The sequence below is a fragment of the Micrasema longulum genome, unplaced genomic scaffold (assembly GCF_059751315.1).
Source record: "Micrasema longulum isolate JH-2025_06_02 unplaced genomic scaffold, ASM5975131v1 h1tg000389l, whole genome shotgun sequence".
NCBI classification, from domain to species: Eukaryota; Metazoa; Arthropoda; class Insecta; order Trichoptera; family Brachycentridae; genus Micrasema; species Micrasema longulum.
Window position 1 is genome coordinate 912,029 of NW_028277590.1, and position 23,974 is coordinate 936,002.

General features: G+C 30.6%; 2 protein-coding genes across 2 annotated transcripts; one reads left to right on the forward strand and one right to left on the reverse strand.

Annotated features, from left to right (window-relative positions):
- Positions 1-11: 11 nt before the first annotated feature.
- Positions 12-8,157, reverse strand: LOC148281975 (coiled-coil domain-containing protein 130 homolog). The gene is made up of 3 exons (XM_088225833.1): positions 7,571-8,157; positions 5,336-5,596; positions 12-4,034 (listed from the first exon to the last, which is right to left on the reverse strand). Exons 1-3 carry the CDS (start codon positions 7,880-7,882, stop codon positions 3,501-3,503), a joined length of 1,107 nt encoding a protein of 368 aa, XP_088081959.1. The 5' UTR covers positions 7,883-8,157; the 3' UTR covers positions 12-3,500.
- A 2,103-nt stretch (positions 8,158-10,260) lies between these two features.
- On the forward strand, positions 10,261-23,274 carry adp (WD and tetratricopeptide repeats 1). Its single transcript, XM_088225835.1, has 10 exons — positions 10,261-10,645; positions 12,200-12,311; positions 14,244-14,437; positions 15,729-15,933; positions 17,067-17,184; positions 18,604-18,962; positions 19,699-19,826; positions 20,396-20,640; positions 21,839-22,001; positions 22,915-23,274. Exons 1-10 carry the CDS (start codon positions 10,449-10,451, stop codon positions 23,225-23,227), a joined length of 2,034 nt encoding a protein of 677 aa, XP_088081961.1. The 5' UTR covers positions 10,261-10,448; the 3' UTR covers positions 23,228-23,274.
- The last annotated feature ends 700 nt before the right edge of the window (positions 23,275-23,974 follow it).

A 23,974-nucleotide genomic window follows, 5' to 3' on the forward strand; every position in this document is an offset into this window, starting at 1 on the left:
TTATAATTTCCTTTTATTTTCTGTCTATTTAACACATGCGCACATTTTGTGACAAAAACCAAATTTAGTAAACTATTTTAAGTATTTTCGAGTATAAATACTTCCACAAAAAAATGTTTGAATTTATCATGGCTTTTACATGATTATTTTTATCTTATTTTGTACATTAAGGAAACCGGGACAAAAACAAACATTGAAATAGTATAGCAGTTTTAGAGGAAAAAATGTTTATACAGGAGTCAAAGTATGTATTTATAAATTAAAGTGCTTGTCAGTCCGTGATGGAAAAATATTAATAACAGTATAATATCATATTATAGCACAATGACTTGAATTTATTGTGTACCTTACCAAAGCTTAATTTTACCGGTATCTAGAATAATAATTATAGTTTGTAAAAATACATAATATTGTGTGTTACTATAGACCTCCACTGATGAATTTATGTTGTGATATTAGCTTGATGTTAGTTTTCTGTGAAAATATTTATTTAAAAATAGACTTAGAATTTTAATAGAAATGTTGTTTTCAAAAACGTACTAAATAACTATCAGTGTGTTTTAGAAATATGTATGTTAACTGTTTAAGATGTTAAATGTAAAAAAATATCTTTAAAAAATATTTTAATTAGCCAAAAAATATTTTTATTCAAGCTCTGTCGGCTGTATAATTTTTCCTTATTAATTTGTATAGGTTTAAACAATTTTCAATATGGTATTCTTAATCAAATCTGTTTTTTTTATTTGTAATAATCGAAAAGATTGTATATTTTTTATACATGGTGTTTTAGAGCCATACTACGAAACTTCAGAAGAATATTTTTATGTTTTTAAAGATATCCTAATACTTTTTTTGAAAAAACTTTTTTTTTTAAAATTGAGGGTATTTGACCAACAAAGTGATACGCACCCGATACGGACTAGGAAAGTGGCTGGGTAGGGGGGGGGGGGGTGGAGGTATGTGGAAGAGATGCTAGTCGGAGACATTAAGGATTGTCTCCATTTTCAAATTATAATCATTAATGTTTTTCATTAAAAAACTTTTTTTTTTAAAGTTTACCATGAGGAATGTTCCCCTGAAGTTTCGCGTCTGGCCCCGAAATTATTCTAATATTGAATTCTTAGTTAAAAAAGGAAATCAACATGTTTTTTCATTTATATTACAACATCCTTTTTTGGTTCACATACCTCTTTTTAATTAATGTTGTTTTTTTATTATTACTATGTCTGTAGTAATATTATCTTTATAAATGCCCCTTGTGCGTAAATTTGTAGAAAAATTAAATAAATATTACTGTAAAATATAATTACATATAAACACATTTTTTAAAATTGATTTTGATTTAATTCCTGTGATAAAAACTTGGGTTTTTGTTACGAAAATATTTATTCTTGCGAATATATTGCATTTATTATTTATTTAAGTGTTAAAATAGTTTCTTTTATTATTTTTTTAAATACGTATGAAAATAAAAAAATTTACTACAGAACTGCTTTCAAGGGCTCTGATATAAAATTTATGAAAACGGAAAAATGGGCAATTGATTGTAACGAAGTGTTTTAATTTTTTTAATTAAGATGGAAATTTGTTTTCTATAATAATAAAATTTACCACAATAAGACTACATTATTTGTTACCTAAGCTACATTTTATAAATGCTGAGATGTAATTTTAGTTTTAATTTTTCCAATCCAATTGTAAGAGTTGTAAGTTCACTATTATTATTAAGGAATACATGCATATTTAAAAAGGAAGACTATGAAACCACATTACCTAATGTTTTCTTTCATAATCTGAAAAATATTGCGTTTAAATTATACAATTCTGCTGGATGCAAAGATTAAAAAACTTAGCGATTTCAAATTTAATAATGACAAATTTGGGTTATCTGGAGCTTATTTATATAGATTCCAAACACCTGCGTCCTACAATTATTCATGGCTTTTTGTATAATCTTACACAATCTTAGCCTATTTGTACTCTCTTCCTCACTGACAATATTATTATTACTTTCCCTTTTAAATAATATACAACTACATAAATATTATAATACTAAATAATGAAAATAAATATTTAATAAAATATTTTTTGAAAGCCTGTTTGCAATTTTCCATGTGAATGAAATACAATTATATAGTGCATATATGTCTATCTATAGATTTATAAGTCCAAAAGATGTTTAAAGTTAGACTGTCACGAAACAGTGGTGAATAGAACATTTAGAAAAATCAGTTTTCTAAGTACCGGGAATCAATCCTGGAATTCCCGTCTACCAAGTCTTTGCCATTGCACCTTGGGGATTGTTTTATTACTATTTTTTTAATGAAACTTTTTGTAATTTTAATATAGTAAATATTTTTCAAAACTGGTTGGTTTTGCATCGGTAATTGCGTAAATTAGTATCTTATCTGTTAAAAGCTACACAAAATTTGTTCATTAAAAATCAAATGTTGTTTACCTGTTTATGTAATGTAATTATTTATTTTTTGAGTTACCGTTTTGTATAAAAGAAACATGTGATTTTTATCATTATTTTGATAAAAGCTTGTGCAAATGCAGTAATTGTAATATCAATTAAATTAAAGTTTAAACAATACATCAATAATTATTTATTCAGGTACAGCATCTTATAAATTTAACTTTAAACATCTTTGTAATCTTATCCGGTGCATCTGGCTGTCGAATTGATCAAAGCGGTGTGTTAATTTTATTCTTGTTGTGTCATTTTTTATTCTGTATATCAATTCTTTACAATTGGCCTATGATCTAATATTGAAAACTATCCATAAGTTAGGATAATTGAGCATAAATATGTATATATACTACAGTTATGCATGTAACCAATATTTACTAACCCATAGCAATTTGATTACCTGTGAAAAGGTAAATAAAAATGTATTTAAAAATAACTTTGTTTTATTTGGTAATAAAAAAAAGAATTATTTTGTAATTTAAAAATAACTCAAACCATTTTTCCTAATCTCTTTTGATTTAATTGGTGGTCCCGAGGTTTGAATCCTGCTCTAGCAATTACTTTTTCCTATAGCGCGCACAGTCGATATATGTAGCCTCAAATTTAAATACTCAATTAAACCATAAAAATGTTAACATTTTTTAAATTATGTATATTTAAAAATACAACAATAAATATATTAAATAAGACAGGCACCGTGACGCAGTTGGTTAGACAGCTAAAGGTCAAACCGTACTACAGCATTGCTGAACTTCCGCGCCAAAAATTTGTATGGAAGTGAACAATAATATTTCATGTTGCCGCATCACGCAGCGCAGTGCTGCTCTAGTGTCGTTGGATTCCCGCCGGTTGCAAGAAAAAATCCAAGAAATATTGTTTTCTAAATTGGTCTTGATGTTGTGGTGTATTTTTCATAACTTCCTTCCATATCCTATTTCCCACCTGCTGATAAGCCTCTCAAGAAGAGGCTTAGCGGGTTATTTTTTTTTTTTTAATCTGGTTGAACTGCCTTGCAAATAATATAATTTCAACTTTCAGAACTGGAAGTTGAATCATAGTCACAAACAAGAGACAACTTAGCTTTTTTGTCATTGGTTGATTCCTCATCAATTTTTCTTTTGACACTTGTTTTTACCTCAGCAATGACTGACTTATTTTCATCTGACATAAAATGAAATTCGGTTACTTTTTCAGTACTGTTTTCTGCTGAAACTGCTTCTAAAGGTGACGATGCTGCTTCTGAAGATGGACTTTTCTTTGGTTTAATAGATATGCCTAATGTTGTTCTATTAAGTAGTTTGCTTTGACTGAGAAGTCTTTCTTTCTTCAACCCTCCGAAGGAAGTAATGAGCCCACTGGAACTAGGTAGAGCCGGACTATTGATGATAGACATTCTAGCAGCGACCTGCTTTTCATTTATATCACGCGCCGGCTTAAGGGCTAGTAAAGCGGCTAGTCTGCGATCTTCTTGGCTCTCGGGAAGCAATGTGATATCCAGAGAAGACTTTTCTAGTAATGATAAGTCTTGTTGCTTGGACAAACGAAGTTCTTTGCTTTTATTCTGAAAAAATGTGTTATTAAAATGTTAGGAGGATACAGCTTTAAAATAAGACTAGTATCATAAGAGGAGTTGCCACTTGATCAAAGGTGTATATATGTCGCAGCCGGATTGGTTTTGGGCCGGATTAATTTTAGGTGGATTACATATTGCCTAGCCAAATTACGAAACGGCTCCATATTGTACAATGGCTAAACGATGATTAGGCATTTTACAGTTTGGCTAGCCACTTTGTAAATTGGCAAAAATTTAGAGAGCGTTATAATACCAATACAATAATATCATCTTGAACATATAATTTGTAATATTTTACATATAATTTGAAAAATATTTCGAGTTTGTCCAAATTTTTGTAGACAAGGACTGGATTCAACTCCCCGGGGAGCTGTTAACATTAACATATTACAACAGAGATGAAGAACATTTAAGAGAAGGTAATATAGAAGTCAAAGCATTTACAGGGCTTATGAACTTTCAATTAGATGAATGTCACCCGCATAAATAAAGGTTTCAGCTCTTCAACTTCACAAACATCAACAGATGAAAGAATTGAAGGAATATAGATGTTCAAATATGGGCAGAATGGTGAATGAAACACAGTGTGTAAAGTGGCCACTTAAACCAGCCAATGACAGGTCATAAGCCTTGTAAATGCCTATACTTCTATATTACCTTCTCTGAAATGTTCTTCATCTCTGTTGTAATATGTTAATATAATTTGAACATGCAATTTGTAATATTTTACCGTTTTAGCTTGTATATGTAATGTTTAATACTTTTAAAATGATTTTTATTCTTTTCATACTTTTTTAGCTTGTTATTATGTAAATAATTTTAATACACTTTTCATACTTTTTTAGCTTGTATTGGGCACATATATTTTGTTAATTTTCAAAACTTTTCCATGCTTGTAATTATGTAATTTTTTAACATTTTATATCATACTCATTCAACTTGTAATATGTACACACATGTAATTTTTGAACTTTTTATTATTTCTTTTATAGATTTTATTATGTGTAGATCATTTTGAATTAATTTCCTTACCTTATTGGCTTGCATTATGTTTATTTTGTGAAACTTTTTTATACTCTTTTAATTTGTAGTGCATCATAAATTCTGGTTTTGAAAATAATGTTATAGTTTAAAATATAAATACGTCTCGTTATCTGCATGCCCCTAAATGAGTTTTCTACAAAAACTCCTTGGGAATATTATATGAAATTATGTAGAGTATGTTTTCAATTTAAATTTTCAAAAATTACTTTTTTTAAAAGTAAATAAAGTTAAATAAACGAACTTACTCTAAAATTCTTTCGTAAGAGGCAATTAGCTTCGTAGTTGTCTTTCCACAGCGTCTCATTTCTGTTAAATAATCTTCCGATCCTAGGTTTAGCATCGGCCGCCGCTTTAATGTCTTCTGACTTGTGTTCCAATTTAAACATCGGGTCATCAAATAAACGCTTTTGAGTTTCCTTTGTATCTGCCACAATTTGTCCATTCTCAGTTGGGTCCCATCTGTTCTCTTGTCTTCTGGCTCCTGACACGATAACATAGTCTAAATTCTGCAATTATAATAGAAAAAATAAATAATATAGGTAGGTTACCTATAATGTTATGTCTTATAGTTATTATTGCTCTAGAGCCCTAGATCATCGTTTGTATATTTGTCTTTGCTTTTGTTTTGTTGGCGATTTTTGTTTTATTTTATGTTACATTAAGGTAGTTCATAACATCTTAAAAAATAATATAAACTTTTAATAACATTACATTATTTTATATAAAAAAATTCAAGAACATATTTTTTTCAAATTGATTGGAAATATTTCAACAAGGCTTTATTTCTTTCATTTCATCAGGTATTTCTCATTGTGCAGTCATCCCATCTCAACACAGGACTTTTAGTCCCATGGAGTTGGGATTTATGTCTCAAATAATGTACAATTAACTTATGTATGTAAATGAATAAATAAATAAAATAAAGTAAAACAGGTTTTCTGATTTTTATTCGCATACAGATATCGCATCCTCTACATTATCTGCTGATGCTTGCGCACTCATTAATCTGATTTTTTTTAAATCCATTATTCTGATTTCTTTATGAAAATCGAGATTTTCTTTGAAAAATGTAATGTGATTTTTTAAGACAAATTCGGCATCGCTTTAAAGGGTTAAAAAATAAAATGAGAACATGGTTTTGAGACATGATATTTTCGTTTTTAGGCTCTCTCCTGGAAATCCTGCTTTTTTGAGTTATGACTGTTTTATCAGATGTGCGAATGCTTTTACTTTTCTACTTTCATTATCCACAAATAACAATATCTAATTCATATTTAAAAAATGGATAATGGTGATGAGATATGCATAAATTGACTACGGATCAGACCAAGTAATGATGATAAGAATACTTTTAAGGTTTTTTTTTAAATGCTACAAAAAAGGGTAACAAAATCATTTTCATTACGTTTAATTATTATGCCTATGAGAGTTTTTTTCACATAATTTATTCTGTGTATTTAGACCTATGTAAGACCTTTATTGGAGTATGGATATCAAGTATGGAGTCCCTACTTTACTAGACATTGAGTTATTGGAAAAACTCCAAAGATGTCCTACAAAAATCCCCAAATTACTCGAAAGGATGCCCTGACACGGTAGATTAAAAGCACTAGGGCTTACATCATTGAAAGATCGATGGAAAAGAGGGGACTTGATAGAAACTTATAAGATACTCAATAATTACTATGACCACCCCCCTATAAATTAAATCCCAACACAAATTTACTGGGTCATAACTGGAAGCTCAATCGTCCTCAATTCCACCTAAATCACAATAAAAACTTCCTTTCCAGCAGGGTAGTTTCAGACTGGAATAAATTGCAAAGCCTAGTTGTCCATTCCATTTCAGTCAACCAGTTCCAAAACCATTTGGATTATTTTTAGGAAGAAGAACTTGGACAAAAAGCAGTACACGAGATAAAGGCGCATCAGCAAAGGCTGCCTGCCTAATACGAATAATAATATTTATTATTACCATATTACAATATGACAACAGAGATGAAGAACATTTAAGAGAAGGTAATATAGAAGTCTAGGCATCTACAGGGCTTATGACCTGTCAATGGCTGGTTTAAGTGGCCACTTTACACACTGTGTAACATTCACCATTCTGCCCATATTTGAAAATCTATATTCTTTCAATTCTTTCATCTGTTGATGTTTGTGAAGTTAAAGAGCTGAAACCTTTTTTTATGCGGGTGAGATTCATCTAATTGAATTATTTCACCCACATACTAGGCAACGCCTGAAAATGGTATTTTTTTCCATTTCTATGCTTCTTCATGGACTAGGTAGATTTATCAACAATATTTTGAGATATTAATAATATTTAACCCAAAATCTGAATTTTCAGAGTTGACTATTTTATCGGAGGTGCGCAAGATAGAATTTGGCAATGTAGTATGGTTTATGTTAAAAAGCTATCTGTTATTCTAGTTCTATTAGTACCTAAGGTATTTAAAGAAATATGTTTTACTTACTCCAGGATCAGTCTTTATTTCAAAATGATTGTCACATAAATGGCATTTCATTCTGAATTGATATACCGGTGTAGTATAGTACATTCCTATTTTGGTTTTCTCAGCATTATATCGGACACCCATTCCTATATGATTGTTACAGCCATCACACCAGATGTTATATGGCATTTCAAATCTAATTATCAAAATCCCCAAGTGTAATTTTCTTGCACGTTCGCGTAATGCATGAGTTCCCATAAATTTGTTGAGTCCTCCAACTCTGGGATCATAATCCGGAGGATAATATAGATTTTGGCCTTTCCTTTCTCCCATTTTTGCAAATTTATTGTAACTGGTTTAACAAAACAAAACCTTAACTATATTGTTAGTTAATGATGTGAAGTTATTGCAATTTACATTAAATCATTTTATTTAAAAATTTATAAATGAGCACATCTGTTCACATTAAATCACAAAATTGACAATATTATTGATAATTTAACAGATTTCAAATTTTTATTTAGATGAAAGTTCAACTGTTGACAGCACGATGACAGATGGCAGAGGCACAGATTTAGGACAGATCGACACTATCTTCTTCTTCTTCTTCTTCTTCTTCGTTTTTTTATGGGCTTTTCACCTCAACTCGGATGTTCTGGCCGGTGTCGAGTTTTTTGTTTTTTTTTTTTTACATATTTACACATGTGTTAGTAATATAATAAATACAAGTTAAAAAGTTAGTATTTAATCAAATTATCATAAACATATAATAATAAAACATATTTACAGCTGAACATAATTTATAACTAGAAATTTACATAAAATTTTAAATACATGTTTATTGGGGGATATCGAATAGGTCAGATAGGAACTCAAGATAACAATCATTTATAGGGTATAAAAAAAAACATGATTTAGATCTTCCTCCTCAATCTGACATTCGCACGTGGGACACTGTCGATAGAGGTCGGACTGACTTTTTTTTCTTTTTTTTTCTTTTTTATTTGAAATTCATTTATTAACCCTTAAGGATTATTACATTCATTTTACAAAAATAACATATCTTTTTGATTTATGGTTGGTTGTTGATAATTATATTTTAATGCCTTTTGAAAATTTTGTTTACGTCTTTTGTTTAGTTTTGTCTAGTAGTTTATTGTATAATTTCAGTCCCTGATTTATTAGTCTTGATTGTCTTTGCCTTGTTTTGAAATGTATGTGGTATTGTTCTGATATTTATTTGCGTACAAAATATCACAATTTTTCAATTTCCACTAAACTAGATGACTAGTTCATCACTAGGTGCTTATAACTAAGAGCTTATTTATATATTCATGTTACTATATTTTAGTTCTTTTACATAAAAAAACATAAGGTGTTATTGATAGTTATTTAATATATATCTAATTCAATTAATATTTTAATCAACAAAGAAAAAAAAGTATTGAAAAACATCTGCAACACGCTGTTTGCATTATTTTTATAAAATTTGCTTATAAAAAAAATTATACATTTCGAAGTATGGCGGAGAGGCACATGTTACGACTACATGAAATTTATCGACTTGTTCATCTAGCGGAAAAAAATATAAACTTTCAGAATTAACCCAAAAATGAAACCATTTAAAGGTCAATCTAGTTTGGCTGTGTTTTCAAAGATATGTCTGTGAAAGTCACCTTAGCTTAGAGTATATACATATGAATATGCTTAGAGTATATACATATGAATATGTATATACTCTAAGCACCGTAGGGACCCTCAAGGTAATTTTAGACAAAGTACTATGTAAAAACAAAACACCGGAATGCAAGTTCAAAAGGTTTTTTTAAAATGATTTATTTATTTTTTTTTTTTTTCTAGAATAAATCGAACACAAGATAATCGCTGCCTTTTCTGACAGTTCATCGAATGTTTTCCAAGCTTAAACGTAATAAAAAACCATCCAAGACATGTTTGTGTTTTAGAAATATCCCAAAAAAATATTGATAAAGTAACATAATACATCTCACTGCACATGTCATGAAGTGACATTCATACGACCAAATCGAGAAATTTCATGTAGTCGTAACATGTGCGTCTCCACCTTAAGATAATTCATGTACAAATACAGTTATTTATGTTAATGAGCATCTGTAGTTATTTATTTTATTTTCTGTTGAATATGTTTTGTAAATTTTATAAAATAAATAAAGCTTTTATTTTATTGATTGGTTGGAAGAAATTGCCATTTGGAAATGAGACCATTAATTTACATTTTACATTTTATATTTTACACTAAAAACACAAAAGTTAAATCATTTTTGAAAAACAAAATTGTTGGAATTGGTGTCGGCCACGACGAAACCCGGTAACTGGTAAAAATCATAACTTTAAGTAGAATAAAACTATGGAAATATTTATAAAACTTTATTATTATAATAAAAATGCAGTTCTAACAAAAAACGCCAATAAAAAAACTCAACCGTGGTTTATATTCCGTGCATTGTCGTAAATGTTAATTTCATTAATTTTTCTTTTGCTTTTAGCTTCTATAATATAATATATTTGTTTTAAATTAAGTCCGAGTTTGCTCAATATTGTCGTCGTCATTCATAAAGTTTTTTTTTGTATAAAATAAAGATAAAAAAAATGATCTTTAGCATTCGTCGGCGAATTTAATTTGTGATAGACAATAAAAATATATCTATGACATGGTGGAAAGTGGATAAGCTGTCAAAAGTTTTGACAGCTTTGAAAAATTGTTCGATAACGATTGGAACGATTATTTTTGTATATCCAGCCACAGTTGTTGTTTTTATACTGATTTTCCTTCGCATAAACAATTACTTCAAGTTTAACTAATAGTCAAAGGTTTCATGATTGTATTATATGTTCAGCACGCGAGTAATTAAAATAGAATATGGTGCTGAGATCAGAATGGGACGATGGCACGGTCGCGATGACTCGCGCCCGAGAAAGAGGCGACGGTAATATTTGCAGAAAGTATCAGCGAGGACTCCAAGTCACCAGCAGTCTCGTCGACAGATTGGGGCTGGAGAAGGAACTGACGGGCCATTTTGGCTGCGTCAACTGCCTCGAGTGGAACAGTGATGGATCGTATGTGCAATATGTTTAATTTTGTATTTTTTATTCTTATTTTCTCGCCCCTTACAATCGAGTAGCCAAACTAAACGCAAAATGTAGATTATTTGTACGAAATAATAAAATATTTATATCACGGACGAAAGAAAAGCATTTAGTGTTAGATGATTGATTTTCTTTCTGATTCCTAAAACTCTTTGAATATTCGTTTTCGTAAACTTATTTTACTATTAATTTATTACCTAATTATCAGTTTTACGAAGCAAAAATAGGTATTTCTTAGTGATAGTCGAATAGTTATATTCCATTCTATTTTTATCTTGAAAAATATATGTGCCTTATAATTATTATCGCTCCCTCGTGACGTAGTTGCTAGGCCCTTCGCTTATCATGTTTAAGTCTTGGGTTTGATTCTCGGCAAGGTCGACCTGAAATATTTATTTTTAAATTTTGTTTATCACTGCAATGTTTCATAGTCTCTGGACTGGCATCTGAAGCATAAGATTAATCGTCTTGCTTTTACGTAAAAAAAATCGAGGTACGGTAAGATTTGTGTACCAATGCACCATTACGCGAGGTTGGGATAATGATGAGTGATTAAAAACAATTTGTAAATTTGAATTATATAAGCTACTGTAGATGATATTATAATTATTATTAGGTTATAGACAAGCACCCTTTGCTGGTGTCTGTCTAGTACTCATTATTTACGCAATTAAAAATCATCCAAGCGGTTTTTCAATTGGTTGACTATAGTGAAATGGACAACCATGTTTCCAGCGATGATTTCCCAAACTAGTATTCAAATTAAATGATACATATATGATTTGCGTGTTTTTTAATCTTGTGTATGAGGTGTTATTAAAAAATACATTGAATATTTTAATTTCGAATTTAAATGCGTAATTCTAAGAGCCTTGTTTTTTCCTAGATTTGTACACATGTTTATAATTAAAATGCCAATTTTCTGCCATTTTGGACGCGTGGTTGGATTTTGGAAAACTAGTAAGACATGTTTTGGTGTGATCAGCCAATTTTTAAAATTAATCCAGAGTAAAAATGACAGAGCTAAGGATTTGTATTAAGTTTTGCGTTAAAAACAAAATTAAATGCAGTGTTGGTGATTACTTTTGAAGAGGACATTATTAATATCGAAGAATAAATAAAGATTTTTTTAAATGTAGACAAATTCTGTGTCTTTGTTCATAAAAACCTGTCTTTATCAAGTCTCTTTTCTTTTGTATATGCAATGGAAGGGCACCCCTTTCAGCAAGTTAGATATTTAATCTAATGTAAATAATTTGTGGATTTTGCAGATATTTCTTAATAAAACTCCATGGTTTATCATTATAACCAACCAAACTTCCATGCCTACCTAGGTGAAAGAGTTTAATGGTGAATATAGAAATAAGTCGAACCCAACCAAAAAGTTTGATTAATAATTTGGAGAAATCATAAACCAGTATCTGTTCTACCTATATGGATGTTTATTTTTAGTAAAAAATATTAGTTAATATATATGTGGATTTTATTTGTGATTCTTAAAATGCTATTTTATTTTACTACTAGTATTTTAGCATCGGCTTCTGATGATCTTCATGTCATACTATGGGATCCGTATCGACACAAAGCACTACGGACAATATCTACAGGACACAATGGAAATATATTTTCCGTTAAGGTACGCACAATTTTTTTTCTTTCTGTTTCTTAAAAAATGAATGACATATTACAAGAGAGAACCGGATTTAACCTAAACTCACAGAAGCATTTCCTGAGCAACAAGGTTTTCGATAGTTAGAATAAGCTAATAAAAAAACTGGTCTCAACAACTTCAAAACTGGTCTCAACGTGTAGTCTCAACACTTTAAAAAATGGGTTAGACTTGTTTTGGACAAGTGAATATTCAACAACTAATTTGCATATAAATAGATTTGAGTATATCAGCTTTAAGCTGCTCCCTTAAAACTAAATAATAATAATATAGTTATTATTATAGTTATCATTGATAGGGATCTGCGATGGAAGGCTCAGTTCCGGTCACTGGCTTCAAGGTTGAGAAAGCTGTCATCTATTCTGCTCCCTCAGAGACATTTTGGATAGTGGCACTCAGAAGTGTGTACTTTGCTCTGTTTTAATCTACTGCAACCTATGAAATAGCTAGCGGGGGGGTTGTGCAACATCTATCATAAAGCATCTCATAATTTCACAGAAATTATTGATGAGGATCATATTCCGGTGCCCTCCAGCATATCCACCAGAACTGTTGTTCCAGTGTGTGAAGGTTCTGGATGTGAGACAATTTTACATAAAATAAGCATTTACACACTTCTGGTCGAACAATAAGGAGAGGTACTAAAGAGGAGCATAATGTTCGTATGAGGTTTTCCCAGAGTATGAATGATATAATACCTAAAATCCATGACTTTTGCTCACAGGCCTTTTTCGCACCGAGTGTGAAATATTTTTCAAGAGCGTATTTAGATCACAAGGACAAAATCAATTGTCAAGAGTTCAGGACTGGATTTTCCTTGGGGAGAGGGATTTGAGTTGGGAACGCCTTGATAATCAAATGTTTGTCTTTGCTTATTCTTTCTATATTGATATGCTATTTGTTATTTTTTAATGATGTTTTGTTACCCAATAATATTTTCTAGTTACCCACTAAAAAAATACTTCAGTTGGCTGGAAGATATTGCCTTTAGCAATAAGTCCTCCAAAGAACTTATTATTTATACTAAGATTGAAAAAATAAACACATTTGTATCTTCCTCCATGAATACTACAAATAAACAAGTTGTGATTTATTAAAATAATATTGATTTGAATGGATGACTTGTCTATTTGTAGCATTCATGAAGGAGGATAAAAGAGGGTGTTTTTAGTGGGTAACTCACAAATGCTGATTTTGAAGTAACCTAATTGTAGTGATTACCCTGCGATATTATTGTTGTACTATATTATTGTAGTATATTATTTGTCCCAACTCAACACATGACTTTAGTCCCATGAAGTTGGGACTTGTGTCTATTGCAATTCTTTAGCAGTTGCCCTCAACAATTTGAAAAAAAAGAGATAGCAAATCACAATATACATGAAAATATTTATGTGAGAAAGAGATGCAAGGAAGGCAATGAGACCTATAAATTGAAATGCCATCTATTATGCTTCTAATTAATTACACGTCATTGCTCGTGTCCCAATAAATGAGGGTGTCATTTGCAAACAAGGCTCGTTCCAATATGCTTGTATCGGAATAAGCCGTGTTTGCAAGTAATACCCTCAAATGTAGATGAATCAGTTATATAAAATAAAAAATTTTTTTTTGAAGGAATAACCCCCTAACAAACTTTAACCTCTAAAATAGAAACTTGTCAGTAGGTGAGAAAGATAGGATGTGGAAGGAAGTTATGAAAAATACACCACAACACCCAGACCAATAGAGAAAAAATATCTTTCTTAGATTTCATTCTTGCAACTAGCAGGAATCGAACCCGCAATGCCAGTTTCCCAGTTAGCCATCTAACCACTGCGCCACGGCGCCATTTGTGAATTAATAAAATTTATTATAATACTAAAAGGTTAGTTTTTTTAAATTTTGTTTATTTTCCAGTTTCTGTCATCGTATATGTTGGCAACCTGTGCTGCTGATTCCACTGTCATGATACGAGACATTGTGGGCGGTTCTTCTCCGGACGGTGATGCTGTGTCCGTGTGCTCATGTCACTGTAGTCGTGTTAAGAGACTTGCTACTGCTCCTGACTGCCCCAACTTAGTGTGGTCGGCAGGAGAAGATGGATTCATTCTGTAAGTCCATAATTTGTAGTCTCCTAATGGTTATATTATTATTTTTAATTGATATTTAAAGCACTTACTTTGAAATTTTCTTTATTAAATATAACTATGTATTTATTTAGCTCACTTAAAATTAAAATGAAAACCGTTTTGACATGACTGTTCCTTTGACAAGGTGTAAAAAAAGGTTGTCTCATGTTTATAAAACCCTGAACACACTTTTTCATCTTCGTTCCCTTTCCACACCTAATGGTGCATGGGGCACTAAATTGGTCAACAAATTGCAGTGTATCTTGATCATTTTTGTTATATGAAAGTAAGATGATCAGTCTTACGCTGCAGGTGCCAGTCTCAGGACTATGAAATATTATATTGGAAAAACACCCTTTTAAATAAATATTTAATGTCAACCATGTCGGGAATTGAACTCGAGACCTCTTGCATGACAGGCAAACACGCTGACCACTACACCTCGAGGCCGAAACACTTAGCAGATGCATATTAGATAAATAAAATTCGTGCCAATTTTTGGGAAGATTCAATATATCACTTTAACTTATGTGAATTATTTTAACTATCGTTTCATTTATGTCAGTTGTTATACTTATTAATTATTTAATTAAAAAAATGTTTACTAAATTGTTTTGTATATAATATATTTACATGATACACTTAACGTTGCTACCTTGTCAATGGAGCAAGATGCTCAAATTTAGAGACTGAGTTTGTTTTACAATGCTCAAATTTAGAGACTGAGTTTGTTTTACAATATTAAAATTTATTTAAGAATACATAATTTATAGAAATTACCAAAAAAATAGTGATCTTCTTTCTGGAATTTCTATACCTAATTTTAAAAACATTTTACTAATGCATTGTTTTACATGTCAATTATTTTACTTTTTAATTCATCTGTAAGTCACAACTTAATCCAAGTCAGAACACGTATGTAAAAAAAGTTTTGTATTTGTTGTTCTAAACAAAAAAAATAAATAAATAAATTAAGTAATAATTTATTTTCATACCTTGAAAAAGGAACAGCTGGCTTCCAAACCATTCGGTATATTAATTTTAATTGAGTGATTTTACATAACATAAATATATAGCTATTAAACTTATTTATTTATTTATAGGAAGTTTAACAGATACATAGTTTTTATAAATTTAAAGAAATTTTCTAATAAAATACAGCGAAGACTTAAATCCCCATGCTCAAAACTCCCTAAACTGAATTCATTTTATATTCTTAACACATCAACTTGAATTATTTAATTGTTCTCTATAATTGATTTCTTGATTACAGTCAACACGACCTTCGGACACCGCATGTTTGTAATTCTGACTCTTCAAATGTGTTGATAAATCTCCTCAATCATTTGGGACGTTTTGCGGAAGCCAAATGCCTGGCTATTAATCCTCGTCGCCCAGAGCAGCTTGCAGTAGGAGCTAATGATTTTTATGTTCGACTCTATGACAGGAGAATGATAAAACTGTCTAAATTACAATATGTAAGTTATGCAATTTTTCACTTTATAATAAAAACATAATATGTATATGTTTATGTTATGAATTTTAGCTACTTTGTGGTACCGTGGTGATTAGGGCTTCCAGTCTTGACAAAAATTTGAGATCGAGACTCGTAGACCGAGTCTCGAAATTTTGAGACTTCAAGACTATTTGTTACTAATGATAATTCTTATAAAAATATACTGCATGTAGTAAATAAATCACATCATAGCTGAACTTTTTATGAAAATAATTTCAAAACATACTAAATTATTATGAAAATAAAACTTTGTTATTAGTGTTACTATTTGTAATGAAGTGTTACGAAGTGAATGCCGATTCAATTAAAAATATCAAAACATACTAATCAATTATCTATGTATTACTAAACCAGATCCCAATAGCCTAGCTAAAATAACAAAACAGAACAATCTTCTTAAATTAACAACTAATTAAGTGTACCAGCAGTGCTGCACTGATCCAGCTGCAGTCTAATTAAAAAATGGCAGTTTTAACCTGGCGAGTGTGTTTTTTTCTTTGGATTCAGCACTGAGATTGTAAAATTCTACCTTCATTTTCATTATTATATTATGTAATATGATATTGTTATTTTTGTATTTTTTAATTAGCAATTTTAAAAAAAAATCAGTGTGTCCTTTACCCTCTAGAATGTTTATAATCATACTTCTGGTTGCGGAATTTTGATACTAGCATCTCGAGAGTCTCGAGACTCAAAATTTCGAGAGTTTTAAATCTCGTATGGTAGCCCTAGTGGTGATACAGACTCCGTATAAGAGTTATATGGTTACCATCTCTACCACAAGTCGATCCCAATTTTTTGTCTTAGATAAAAAGTCAAAAGTTATTTATACTAGTTAAAAATATGCATTATGGAAATGTTTGTGTGTATAAAAGTACAAAATACTTATTTTTTTAAATTATGCGGCATCTAGGTCAAATTCTGTGTGTAAATTACTACTTTTTTGAAACCACATTAGCATTCTCCCTTTTTCTCAACTTTTGAAATATAATTCTTAGCTGTTTATTTAGAATCAACAGACCGAATGTATCTTTGTTCAAATAATTTTTTAAAAATAGTATTGCTCCGTGCTAATGCATTATTGTTTGATTCCAGACATCTTCTGACTATCCACGAAGAAGTGAAGCAAGATTGACTGTTAGAATAAACAAAGCAGGGCAAGGTGACCCAGACAATAATATTCCACGCAGCTGTGTGCAGTATTTCGCTCCAGGTAATCCAGTTTAGTTAGTTTTTTTAAAATAAGAAATAAAATTATGTATTAAATTCATATTCTGTTGTTAATGATAATATTTTTAACATCTTTTGTAAAGATTGTCTGTTTTGTCTGGTAGTTTATTGTATAATTTCAGTCCTTGGTTAATTACTCTCAACTGTCCTTGTCGCGTTTTAGAATGTTGTATATGATATAAATTTTATATTTAATCGTAATTATTTTAATCATAATAAATAACCATAATTTCAATAAAGACACTGGATGAAAAGTTCTTCATGTTGAAAATGATATATTACAATTAGACAACTTGGAAATTATAGAAATGAAAAGAGCGATTCTTAACAAGAAGAAAATAATAAATAACCGTATACACAATATTTCTGTTAGTCCACTCCTGTCTAGTTTCGAACGTATCAATCTCACATTACCATCCTTTCAAGACAAAAAACTTGATTTATTAGTTTCATTGGCAGCATACTGATAAAATAAAATAGGAAAGAAATCATTAGTTAAATATGCCTTGAGAATGGAGCTTGTATAGCCTTGAAACCGGTCAGTGGTAAAAAAAAGTGGTTAAAAACAAAGTTGTTTTATTTATTTAATAATTAACGCCCAGAGGGCTTCTTACAATAAACAGTTAAAATAACAAAAATAAACTCACAACTATTACACTTAATATGTAATTCATTTAAAGAAAAGAAAATAAAGTGAAGATAAATGGAGAAACATATTAAATAGAAGAGAATTGAGGGGATGGCCGTTCGATAGATAGGATAGCTAATTTGATAGCAGCAGGAGTGGTGTGGAGCAAGTCCAACAGCTCAGCATAATTATTAGCTGTTCTGTGGATGCTCACTGGGGGAGGGGAGAATGGTGGGTAAAGTTTGTCCTATTGTACTCACACTGGAACATGTGTTGGAGTCTGGTGGTCCTTGTGGGTACACGAACGTTTCTCAGGGACAGTAATTTTGGGCAATCTATTATGGGGCAATGTTTTATTTATTTTATCATTTATATATTGTTTATACATGTTTTAATGGACTACCAGATTGTCTCAGAAATTCTCTATGGACATTATTATGGAATGTGTTTCTTCAAATAAAATGAACTCGTCAGTAAATATGATTGAATAATCAATGCTCTGAGTCTTGAAAATGTCTTCTTTCAAATTTTATTTAATGTATATATTTTATTTGCTTGAAAAGCTGCTAGTAACAGAGGCAGTTGGGGGTTAAGTAAGCAAGAGAATGGTCATCTACAAGATGGACTAAATAAATAAAAGATTTAAAAGAGTCTTCAATTTGGTGCAGTACTGGGAGGTATCTGACATCCCCGGAGACCATAGCGCTTACCATATTTAGTGAGACAATGAAGAAGAATTTATTTTGTAAAACTAAAATTATTGATTATTTTCAGGATATTTGTCTTCTCTTCATCAGTACGAAACATCATTAGAGAAGAGAGCAACAACCTATTTAACGTTTAGCGCCGACGGAAATGAATTGCTCGTAAATTTAGGATCGGATCAAGTGTACTTGTTTGACATCAACTCTCACCGACTGCCCGTCTTGCTAGAGAGTTTCGTGATCCAACATAATCATCACAACAAGAAGATCAACTCCAACGGCAATGGAACTAACGGATTCACTACTCCGGAAAACATGGATGTAATGCCTCCACCAGAAGACACGAGCTCCAATAGTGGAAACAATGCTGAAACGGACCAATCCAAAGAATATGTTTTACCAAAGAAAGTCAAAGACCTCAAAGAACGGGTGATTATAAAAATATTTTGCATTTTTGTTTAATTTAATTATCTTTTTATCATTTCAAAAAGAGTTTTGGGTATTCGAATATAGGTCTTAATTTCCTGAATTTTGTATGTTTCTCGATCCAAATTACTTCAACATATCTTAACAATAATAGGTACAGTTTTTTGAGAAGAGTATTTGAAATAAAAAAAATTGCTGTCTTCTGAAGTAAAATTTACTGGGTCTAAAATCAAGTTTTACTATAAAGAAAGCTTCGTCAGATCTTATTTTATTTTTTAAAACGGGAATTGCATTCACTTTACTAAAGGATGTATTGAAATAAGGACTCTTTGAAAAAAAAAAAATTGGAATGCCAATATTTTAAAATTAATTACTAATTTGCAGATCTGATTTGTACATGCACCAATGAAATATTTTATTATGTAAACATACAGCATTTGGTGTTTATTTGTCAAAAAATTAAGAAGGGGAAAATTTACAAATGTATTTGGACATTGTGACAATTACCAGAGAAGGCAACGGGAAACCACTCTGGTCATCTTTTTACCCAGGAATCACCACGGCGAGTACATCAATAAGCAGTCGCCCTGGCTGCGAAACGTAAAATTAGCACAGGACAGATGTAAAATTAAAATTAGCGCAGGACATATACACATGCTTTCGCTGTAGTGATCGCCAACGTCGGGGGAGAAGAAGACAGTAAATTGACTTTATGTTAATTTATGGAGAATTTTTTCAGGCAAATGAAGAAATACGTCAAAATAATTACACACTGGCAGTTCAACTTTATAATGAAGCCATTGCTCTGTGTTCCGATTGTGCTGTACTTTACTCAAACAGAGCTGCTGCTCTTATGAGAAGGAAATGGTAAGATATGAACATATTTATATTAATGTATCCATCTTGGTGGTATGAAAAGGCCTTTGCTATTGTTTTTTTAAAAAAACAAAACAGCAATAAATAGTTAGTGTTAAATTATGTAATGGACAATAAAAATACGAGCTTCAATATTATAAATATATAATGCTACATTTTTTTTCTACAAATCTTTTTTTTTTAAGCGAGTAACTTAAATTAGATAGGTTTAAAATGTTACCATAGCCATTCTTTATATTTTAAAATTTGTACAAAAAAACAATTAGTTTTAATGTTGTTGAGATAGGATGGAAGACTCATTCTTGGGGCAGTTTGTTTCAGTTATTAACAACCCTTATGCTTTTGTCAATTTATGTTGAATCGGGTGCTGTTTAACAATGAAAAAATCCATAGATTGATCTTTGGGCAATAGTTTCGACGTATGGAGAGAGCTTAATCTGTTAACTAATTTATGTATTATGCATCACACATAATAATAGTAATAAGTTATAAATTTTATTCTAAACCTTGAGTAATGTAGGCAATTATCATAATTCTATTTTAAATATTAAATTTTCCAGGGCTGGTGATGTATATGCAGCTATTAGGGACTGTTACTCGGCTATAAAACTTGACTCTCAACACATGAAGTCCCACTTCCGTTTGGCCAAGGCTCTCATGGAACTGGACAAGACAAGAGAGGCTCACGAGTGCCTGGTTTACTTCAAGGATAAGTTCCCCAAGCAAAACAATTCTCATGCTGTGTGGCTGCTACAGAAAGATATCAACTTGGCAATGAACAGACTGGAGAAAGTGACTTATGACGGTGATTATTTGCCAGGTTCCTTTTGGCTCACGGACAGAGGCACGCATTACAAATTAGTTATGGTGCAATAACTGTGTCTAACCAATAATAAAACTGTGTTGTCTAACATCTGTAAGGTCTCAGTGATGTTTCTTAAACATTGAATTAAAAGTTCCTAGATTGCAACCTTGCGTTAATCCAATATAGTGCCCAAGCACCATGACAAAGTTTAAAAACAGTACCTGCAAGTTCTACACATTAATTTATGATTATGGTTTAACAGCCATATCACAGTTTATAAACACGGCTTTATTTTACTATTTGAAATTGCATTAACCTACTAAAATATTATGATGAATTATTGTAAAACAAAAAAATAATGTTGCCAATGATGAGAAGAATATCCACTCTCTCAAAAGTAGTGTTTAATTTTTTTTAAATCTGTGATTTCCTTACTTACACAAAGTTAGTGCTTCAAATATAACACTTATATGTTTATAAATTTGTATAAACCCCTTTGATTTTGAGTTACACCTTAACTGGTTTGGATAAATTTGTTAAATTTTTAAATGCACAAGTGTAAAATGTCATACCATAAAGTGAAAAATGTTTTTGATAATATTATATATACTTCAACTATAAATTTAAAAAATAATAATCTGAAAGCATTTGGACATACTCAAACATTGTTGAATTCACTACCTGATAAAAGAAGAAGTATAAAAATTGGAAAATTGTTTTCAAGCGTTGCCTAGTAGGTGATTTGGTTCAGCCGGATGAATCTCACCCACGTGATAAAGGTTTCAGCTCTTTTACTTCACAAAAGTCAACAGATGGAAGAGTTGAGGAAATGTGGATGTTCAAACATGGGCAGAATGGTGAAAGTTACACAGTGTGTATAGTGGCCACTTAAAGCAGCCAATGACAGGTCGTAAGCCCTGTAAATGCCTAGACTTCCACTTCCATTCCCCCCTCAAAAATATTTTCCCTCTCTGTTGAAATAGATTTAAATAATAATAATCTGTTTTAAAATATAAAAACTTATTCTTGCAGTTTAATTAAAATAGGTTTGCTGGTTAATAATCCTTAAAATCTTGCAAATTTTTTTTTGTTTTCTCTGCCGTAATTTAGCCACTGAGATTTGGGCCCCTTGGTCTGTTATGGTGAGTGAAATCTTGGTTTATGGAAGCTTTTATAAACACGTATTAATAAATTTCAGGAGAGCCGGATGACTCTTCTTACGCACCAATCAGTTTTTTGGAAAGGCAGTTAAGAGGATCCTGTATTGATTATTGCCATAGATTTTTGGGACATTGCAATACTACTACTGATATCAAAGAAGCTAATTTTCTTGGACAAGATGGAAAATTTATTGTTGCGGGGTATTTATATATTTTGTATTGTTAAATAAAAACTTTCCACAGAATATTAAGTATAAAAAAAACATAGTTTTATATAATATAATAATATAGTATTATATAAATATAGTTTAAAAAAAAAACTAAAAAACTACAATCATCGCATATAAATCATAGATGCCGAGATACTAAATTACACAGAGCTTCTTTGGACAGTTTTTCTCATTCAGCAACGAGCAATTTTCTCTGTATGTAGGCACTGCTAGAGACGTTTGTTCTTAAGTTGTATATTATGTGATGGGCGTACTGTATAAAAATCAATTAAGAATAATGATTTAGATAAAATTAGAATCAAAATTATAGCCCGAAAGATGCCGTCTTAGGCAAAAACGCTCGTTGGTCAAAATTAAATAATAGTGAAACTAAGCCAAGACGTTTTGTTGATAATTTTATTTATAATTTTATCTAAATCATTAACTTTGGAGTTTTATCCAGAAGTATCTACAAAAAACATCAATCAATTAAGGAAATATGAAAAAATATGAATCTTTATTGTTTGGCATGTATATATTTTTTAAATCATACAGTAAAGGCACTTGTTTATATACCTGTACATTTGGTACGACATCACTTGAAATATCCTGATAGATTATTTCATTTTAAACAAAAATTCAGTAGGTTGTTCTACATTCTGATAATTTATTGAATAAACTTTATTATGATTTGTTTCCCAAGATAGTTAATTTTTTATATGATTAATAATAACAAATTCGCTATTTACTTTTGTACATATATTTAATTGTTTGATGTGTCTATTGTTTATACCTGAAATGAAAATGAAACAAGATTGTTGGGTTTAAAAAGTCTCAGTGTATTTCTATTATTTCTGTAAAAACATGCATATTTGTGTTAAAATTTATATAAATTGAATTTTCAGGTCAGATGACGGTTCCTTCTTTATTTGGTCCCGGAAAACAGGGAATATTGTTCGCTGCATGAAAGGAGATGAATCTATAGTGAACTGTATTCAGGTTCACCCGACATTGTGTCTTATAGCCACTAGTGGAATTGAATCTACCGTCAGATTATGGAGCCCCAGACCTGAGGTACGCACAGGAGAGACTGCAATTTTAACCCATTGCACCTCTAATAAAGATGACAGAATTTGGTCTTACAATACACTATTTAATTTCGACACATTTTTTTATTACCATAACATTAAGACTAAATTAATATTTTGTAATAAATAATATAAAACAAATGGTGATTATTACATTTTATTATGAAATCAGTAACCGAAATATACTTATTTATGTCATTTTAATGGATAAAGTTATTGTCATTCAGTTTTAAAGTAAAAAAATCACTTCAAAGGCAAACCGGCAAATCGCCGGCTTTGTGAGTCGGTGACAAATTGACCTTGGCCGGCGATTCGCCGGCTTTGTGTTGCAATGGGTTATTTAAGATAAGACTATGATATTCATGTGAAAGCACTAAAATAAATAATTTGTGTTAGTGTGAATAATTGCTAATATAAATATGTTTAGTATGTAGAAATAATAATTAAATGGCAGTAAGAGTCAAGATCGCATAAAAAAATATTTTAGTTCCTACGAAAATACATTAGTTTAAATTGTTATGAATTTTTTTTAAATACAAAAATGAGCATTTTGAAGGTGTGGCTGTTGATTTGGCGGAACTAAGGGACGCAGGATTGACGTGGGAGAAGGTGAGAGTGCTGGCTAGCGAAATGGTCGCCTAAAGGCGTCTGTTTATGTCTATATGCTCTCCGTTGGAGTAGACTAGGAAAAAGAAGAAGAAAGTTATGGAAAATGAATTATCAATATGGACATTATAAAACACTGTCATATTCTTATTTAACTTTTAAATACAATAATTAATTTTCATTTCTAACATTTCTTGGTGGAACTTCATTTTAATTAACCCTTTCTCGCCTTTAAAATTGACATATTTTAATTAGTTTTAACACTTATTCA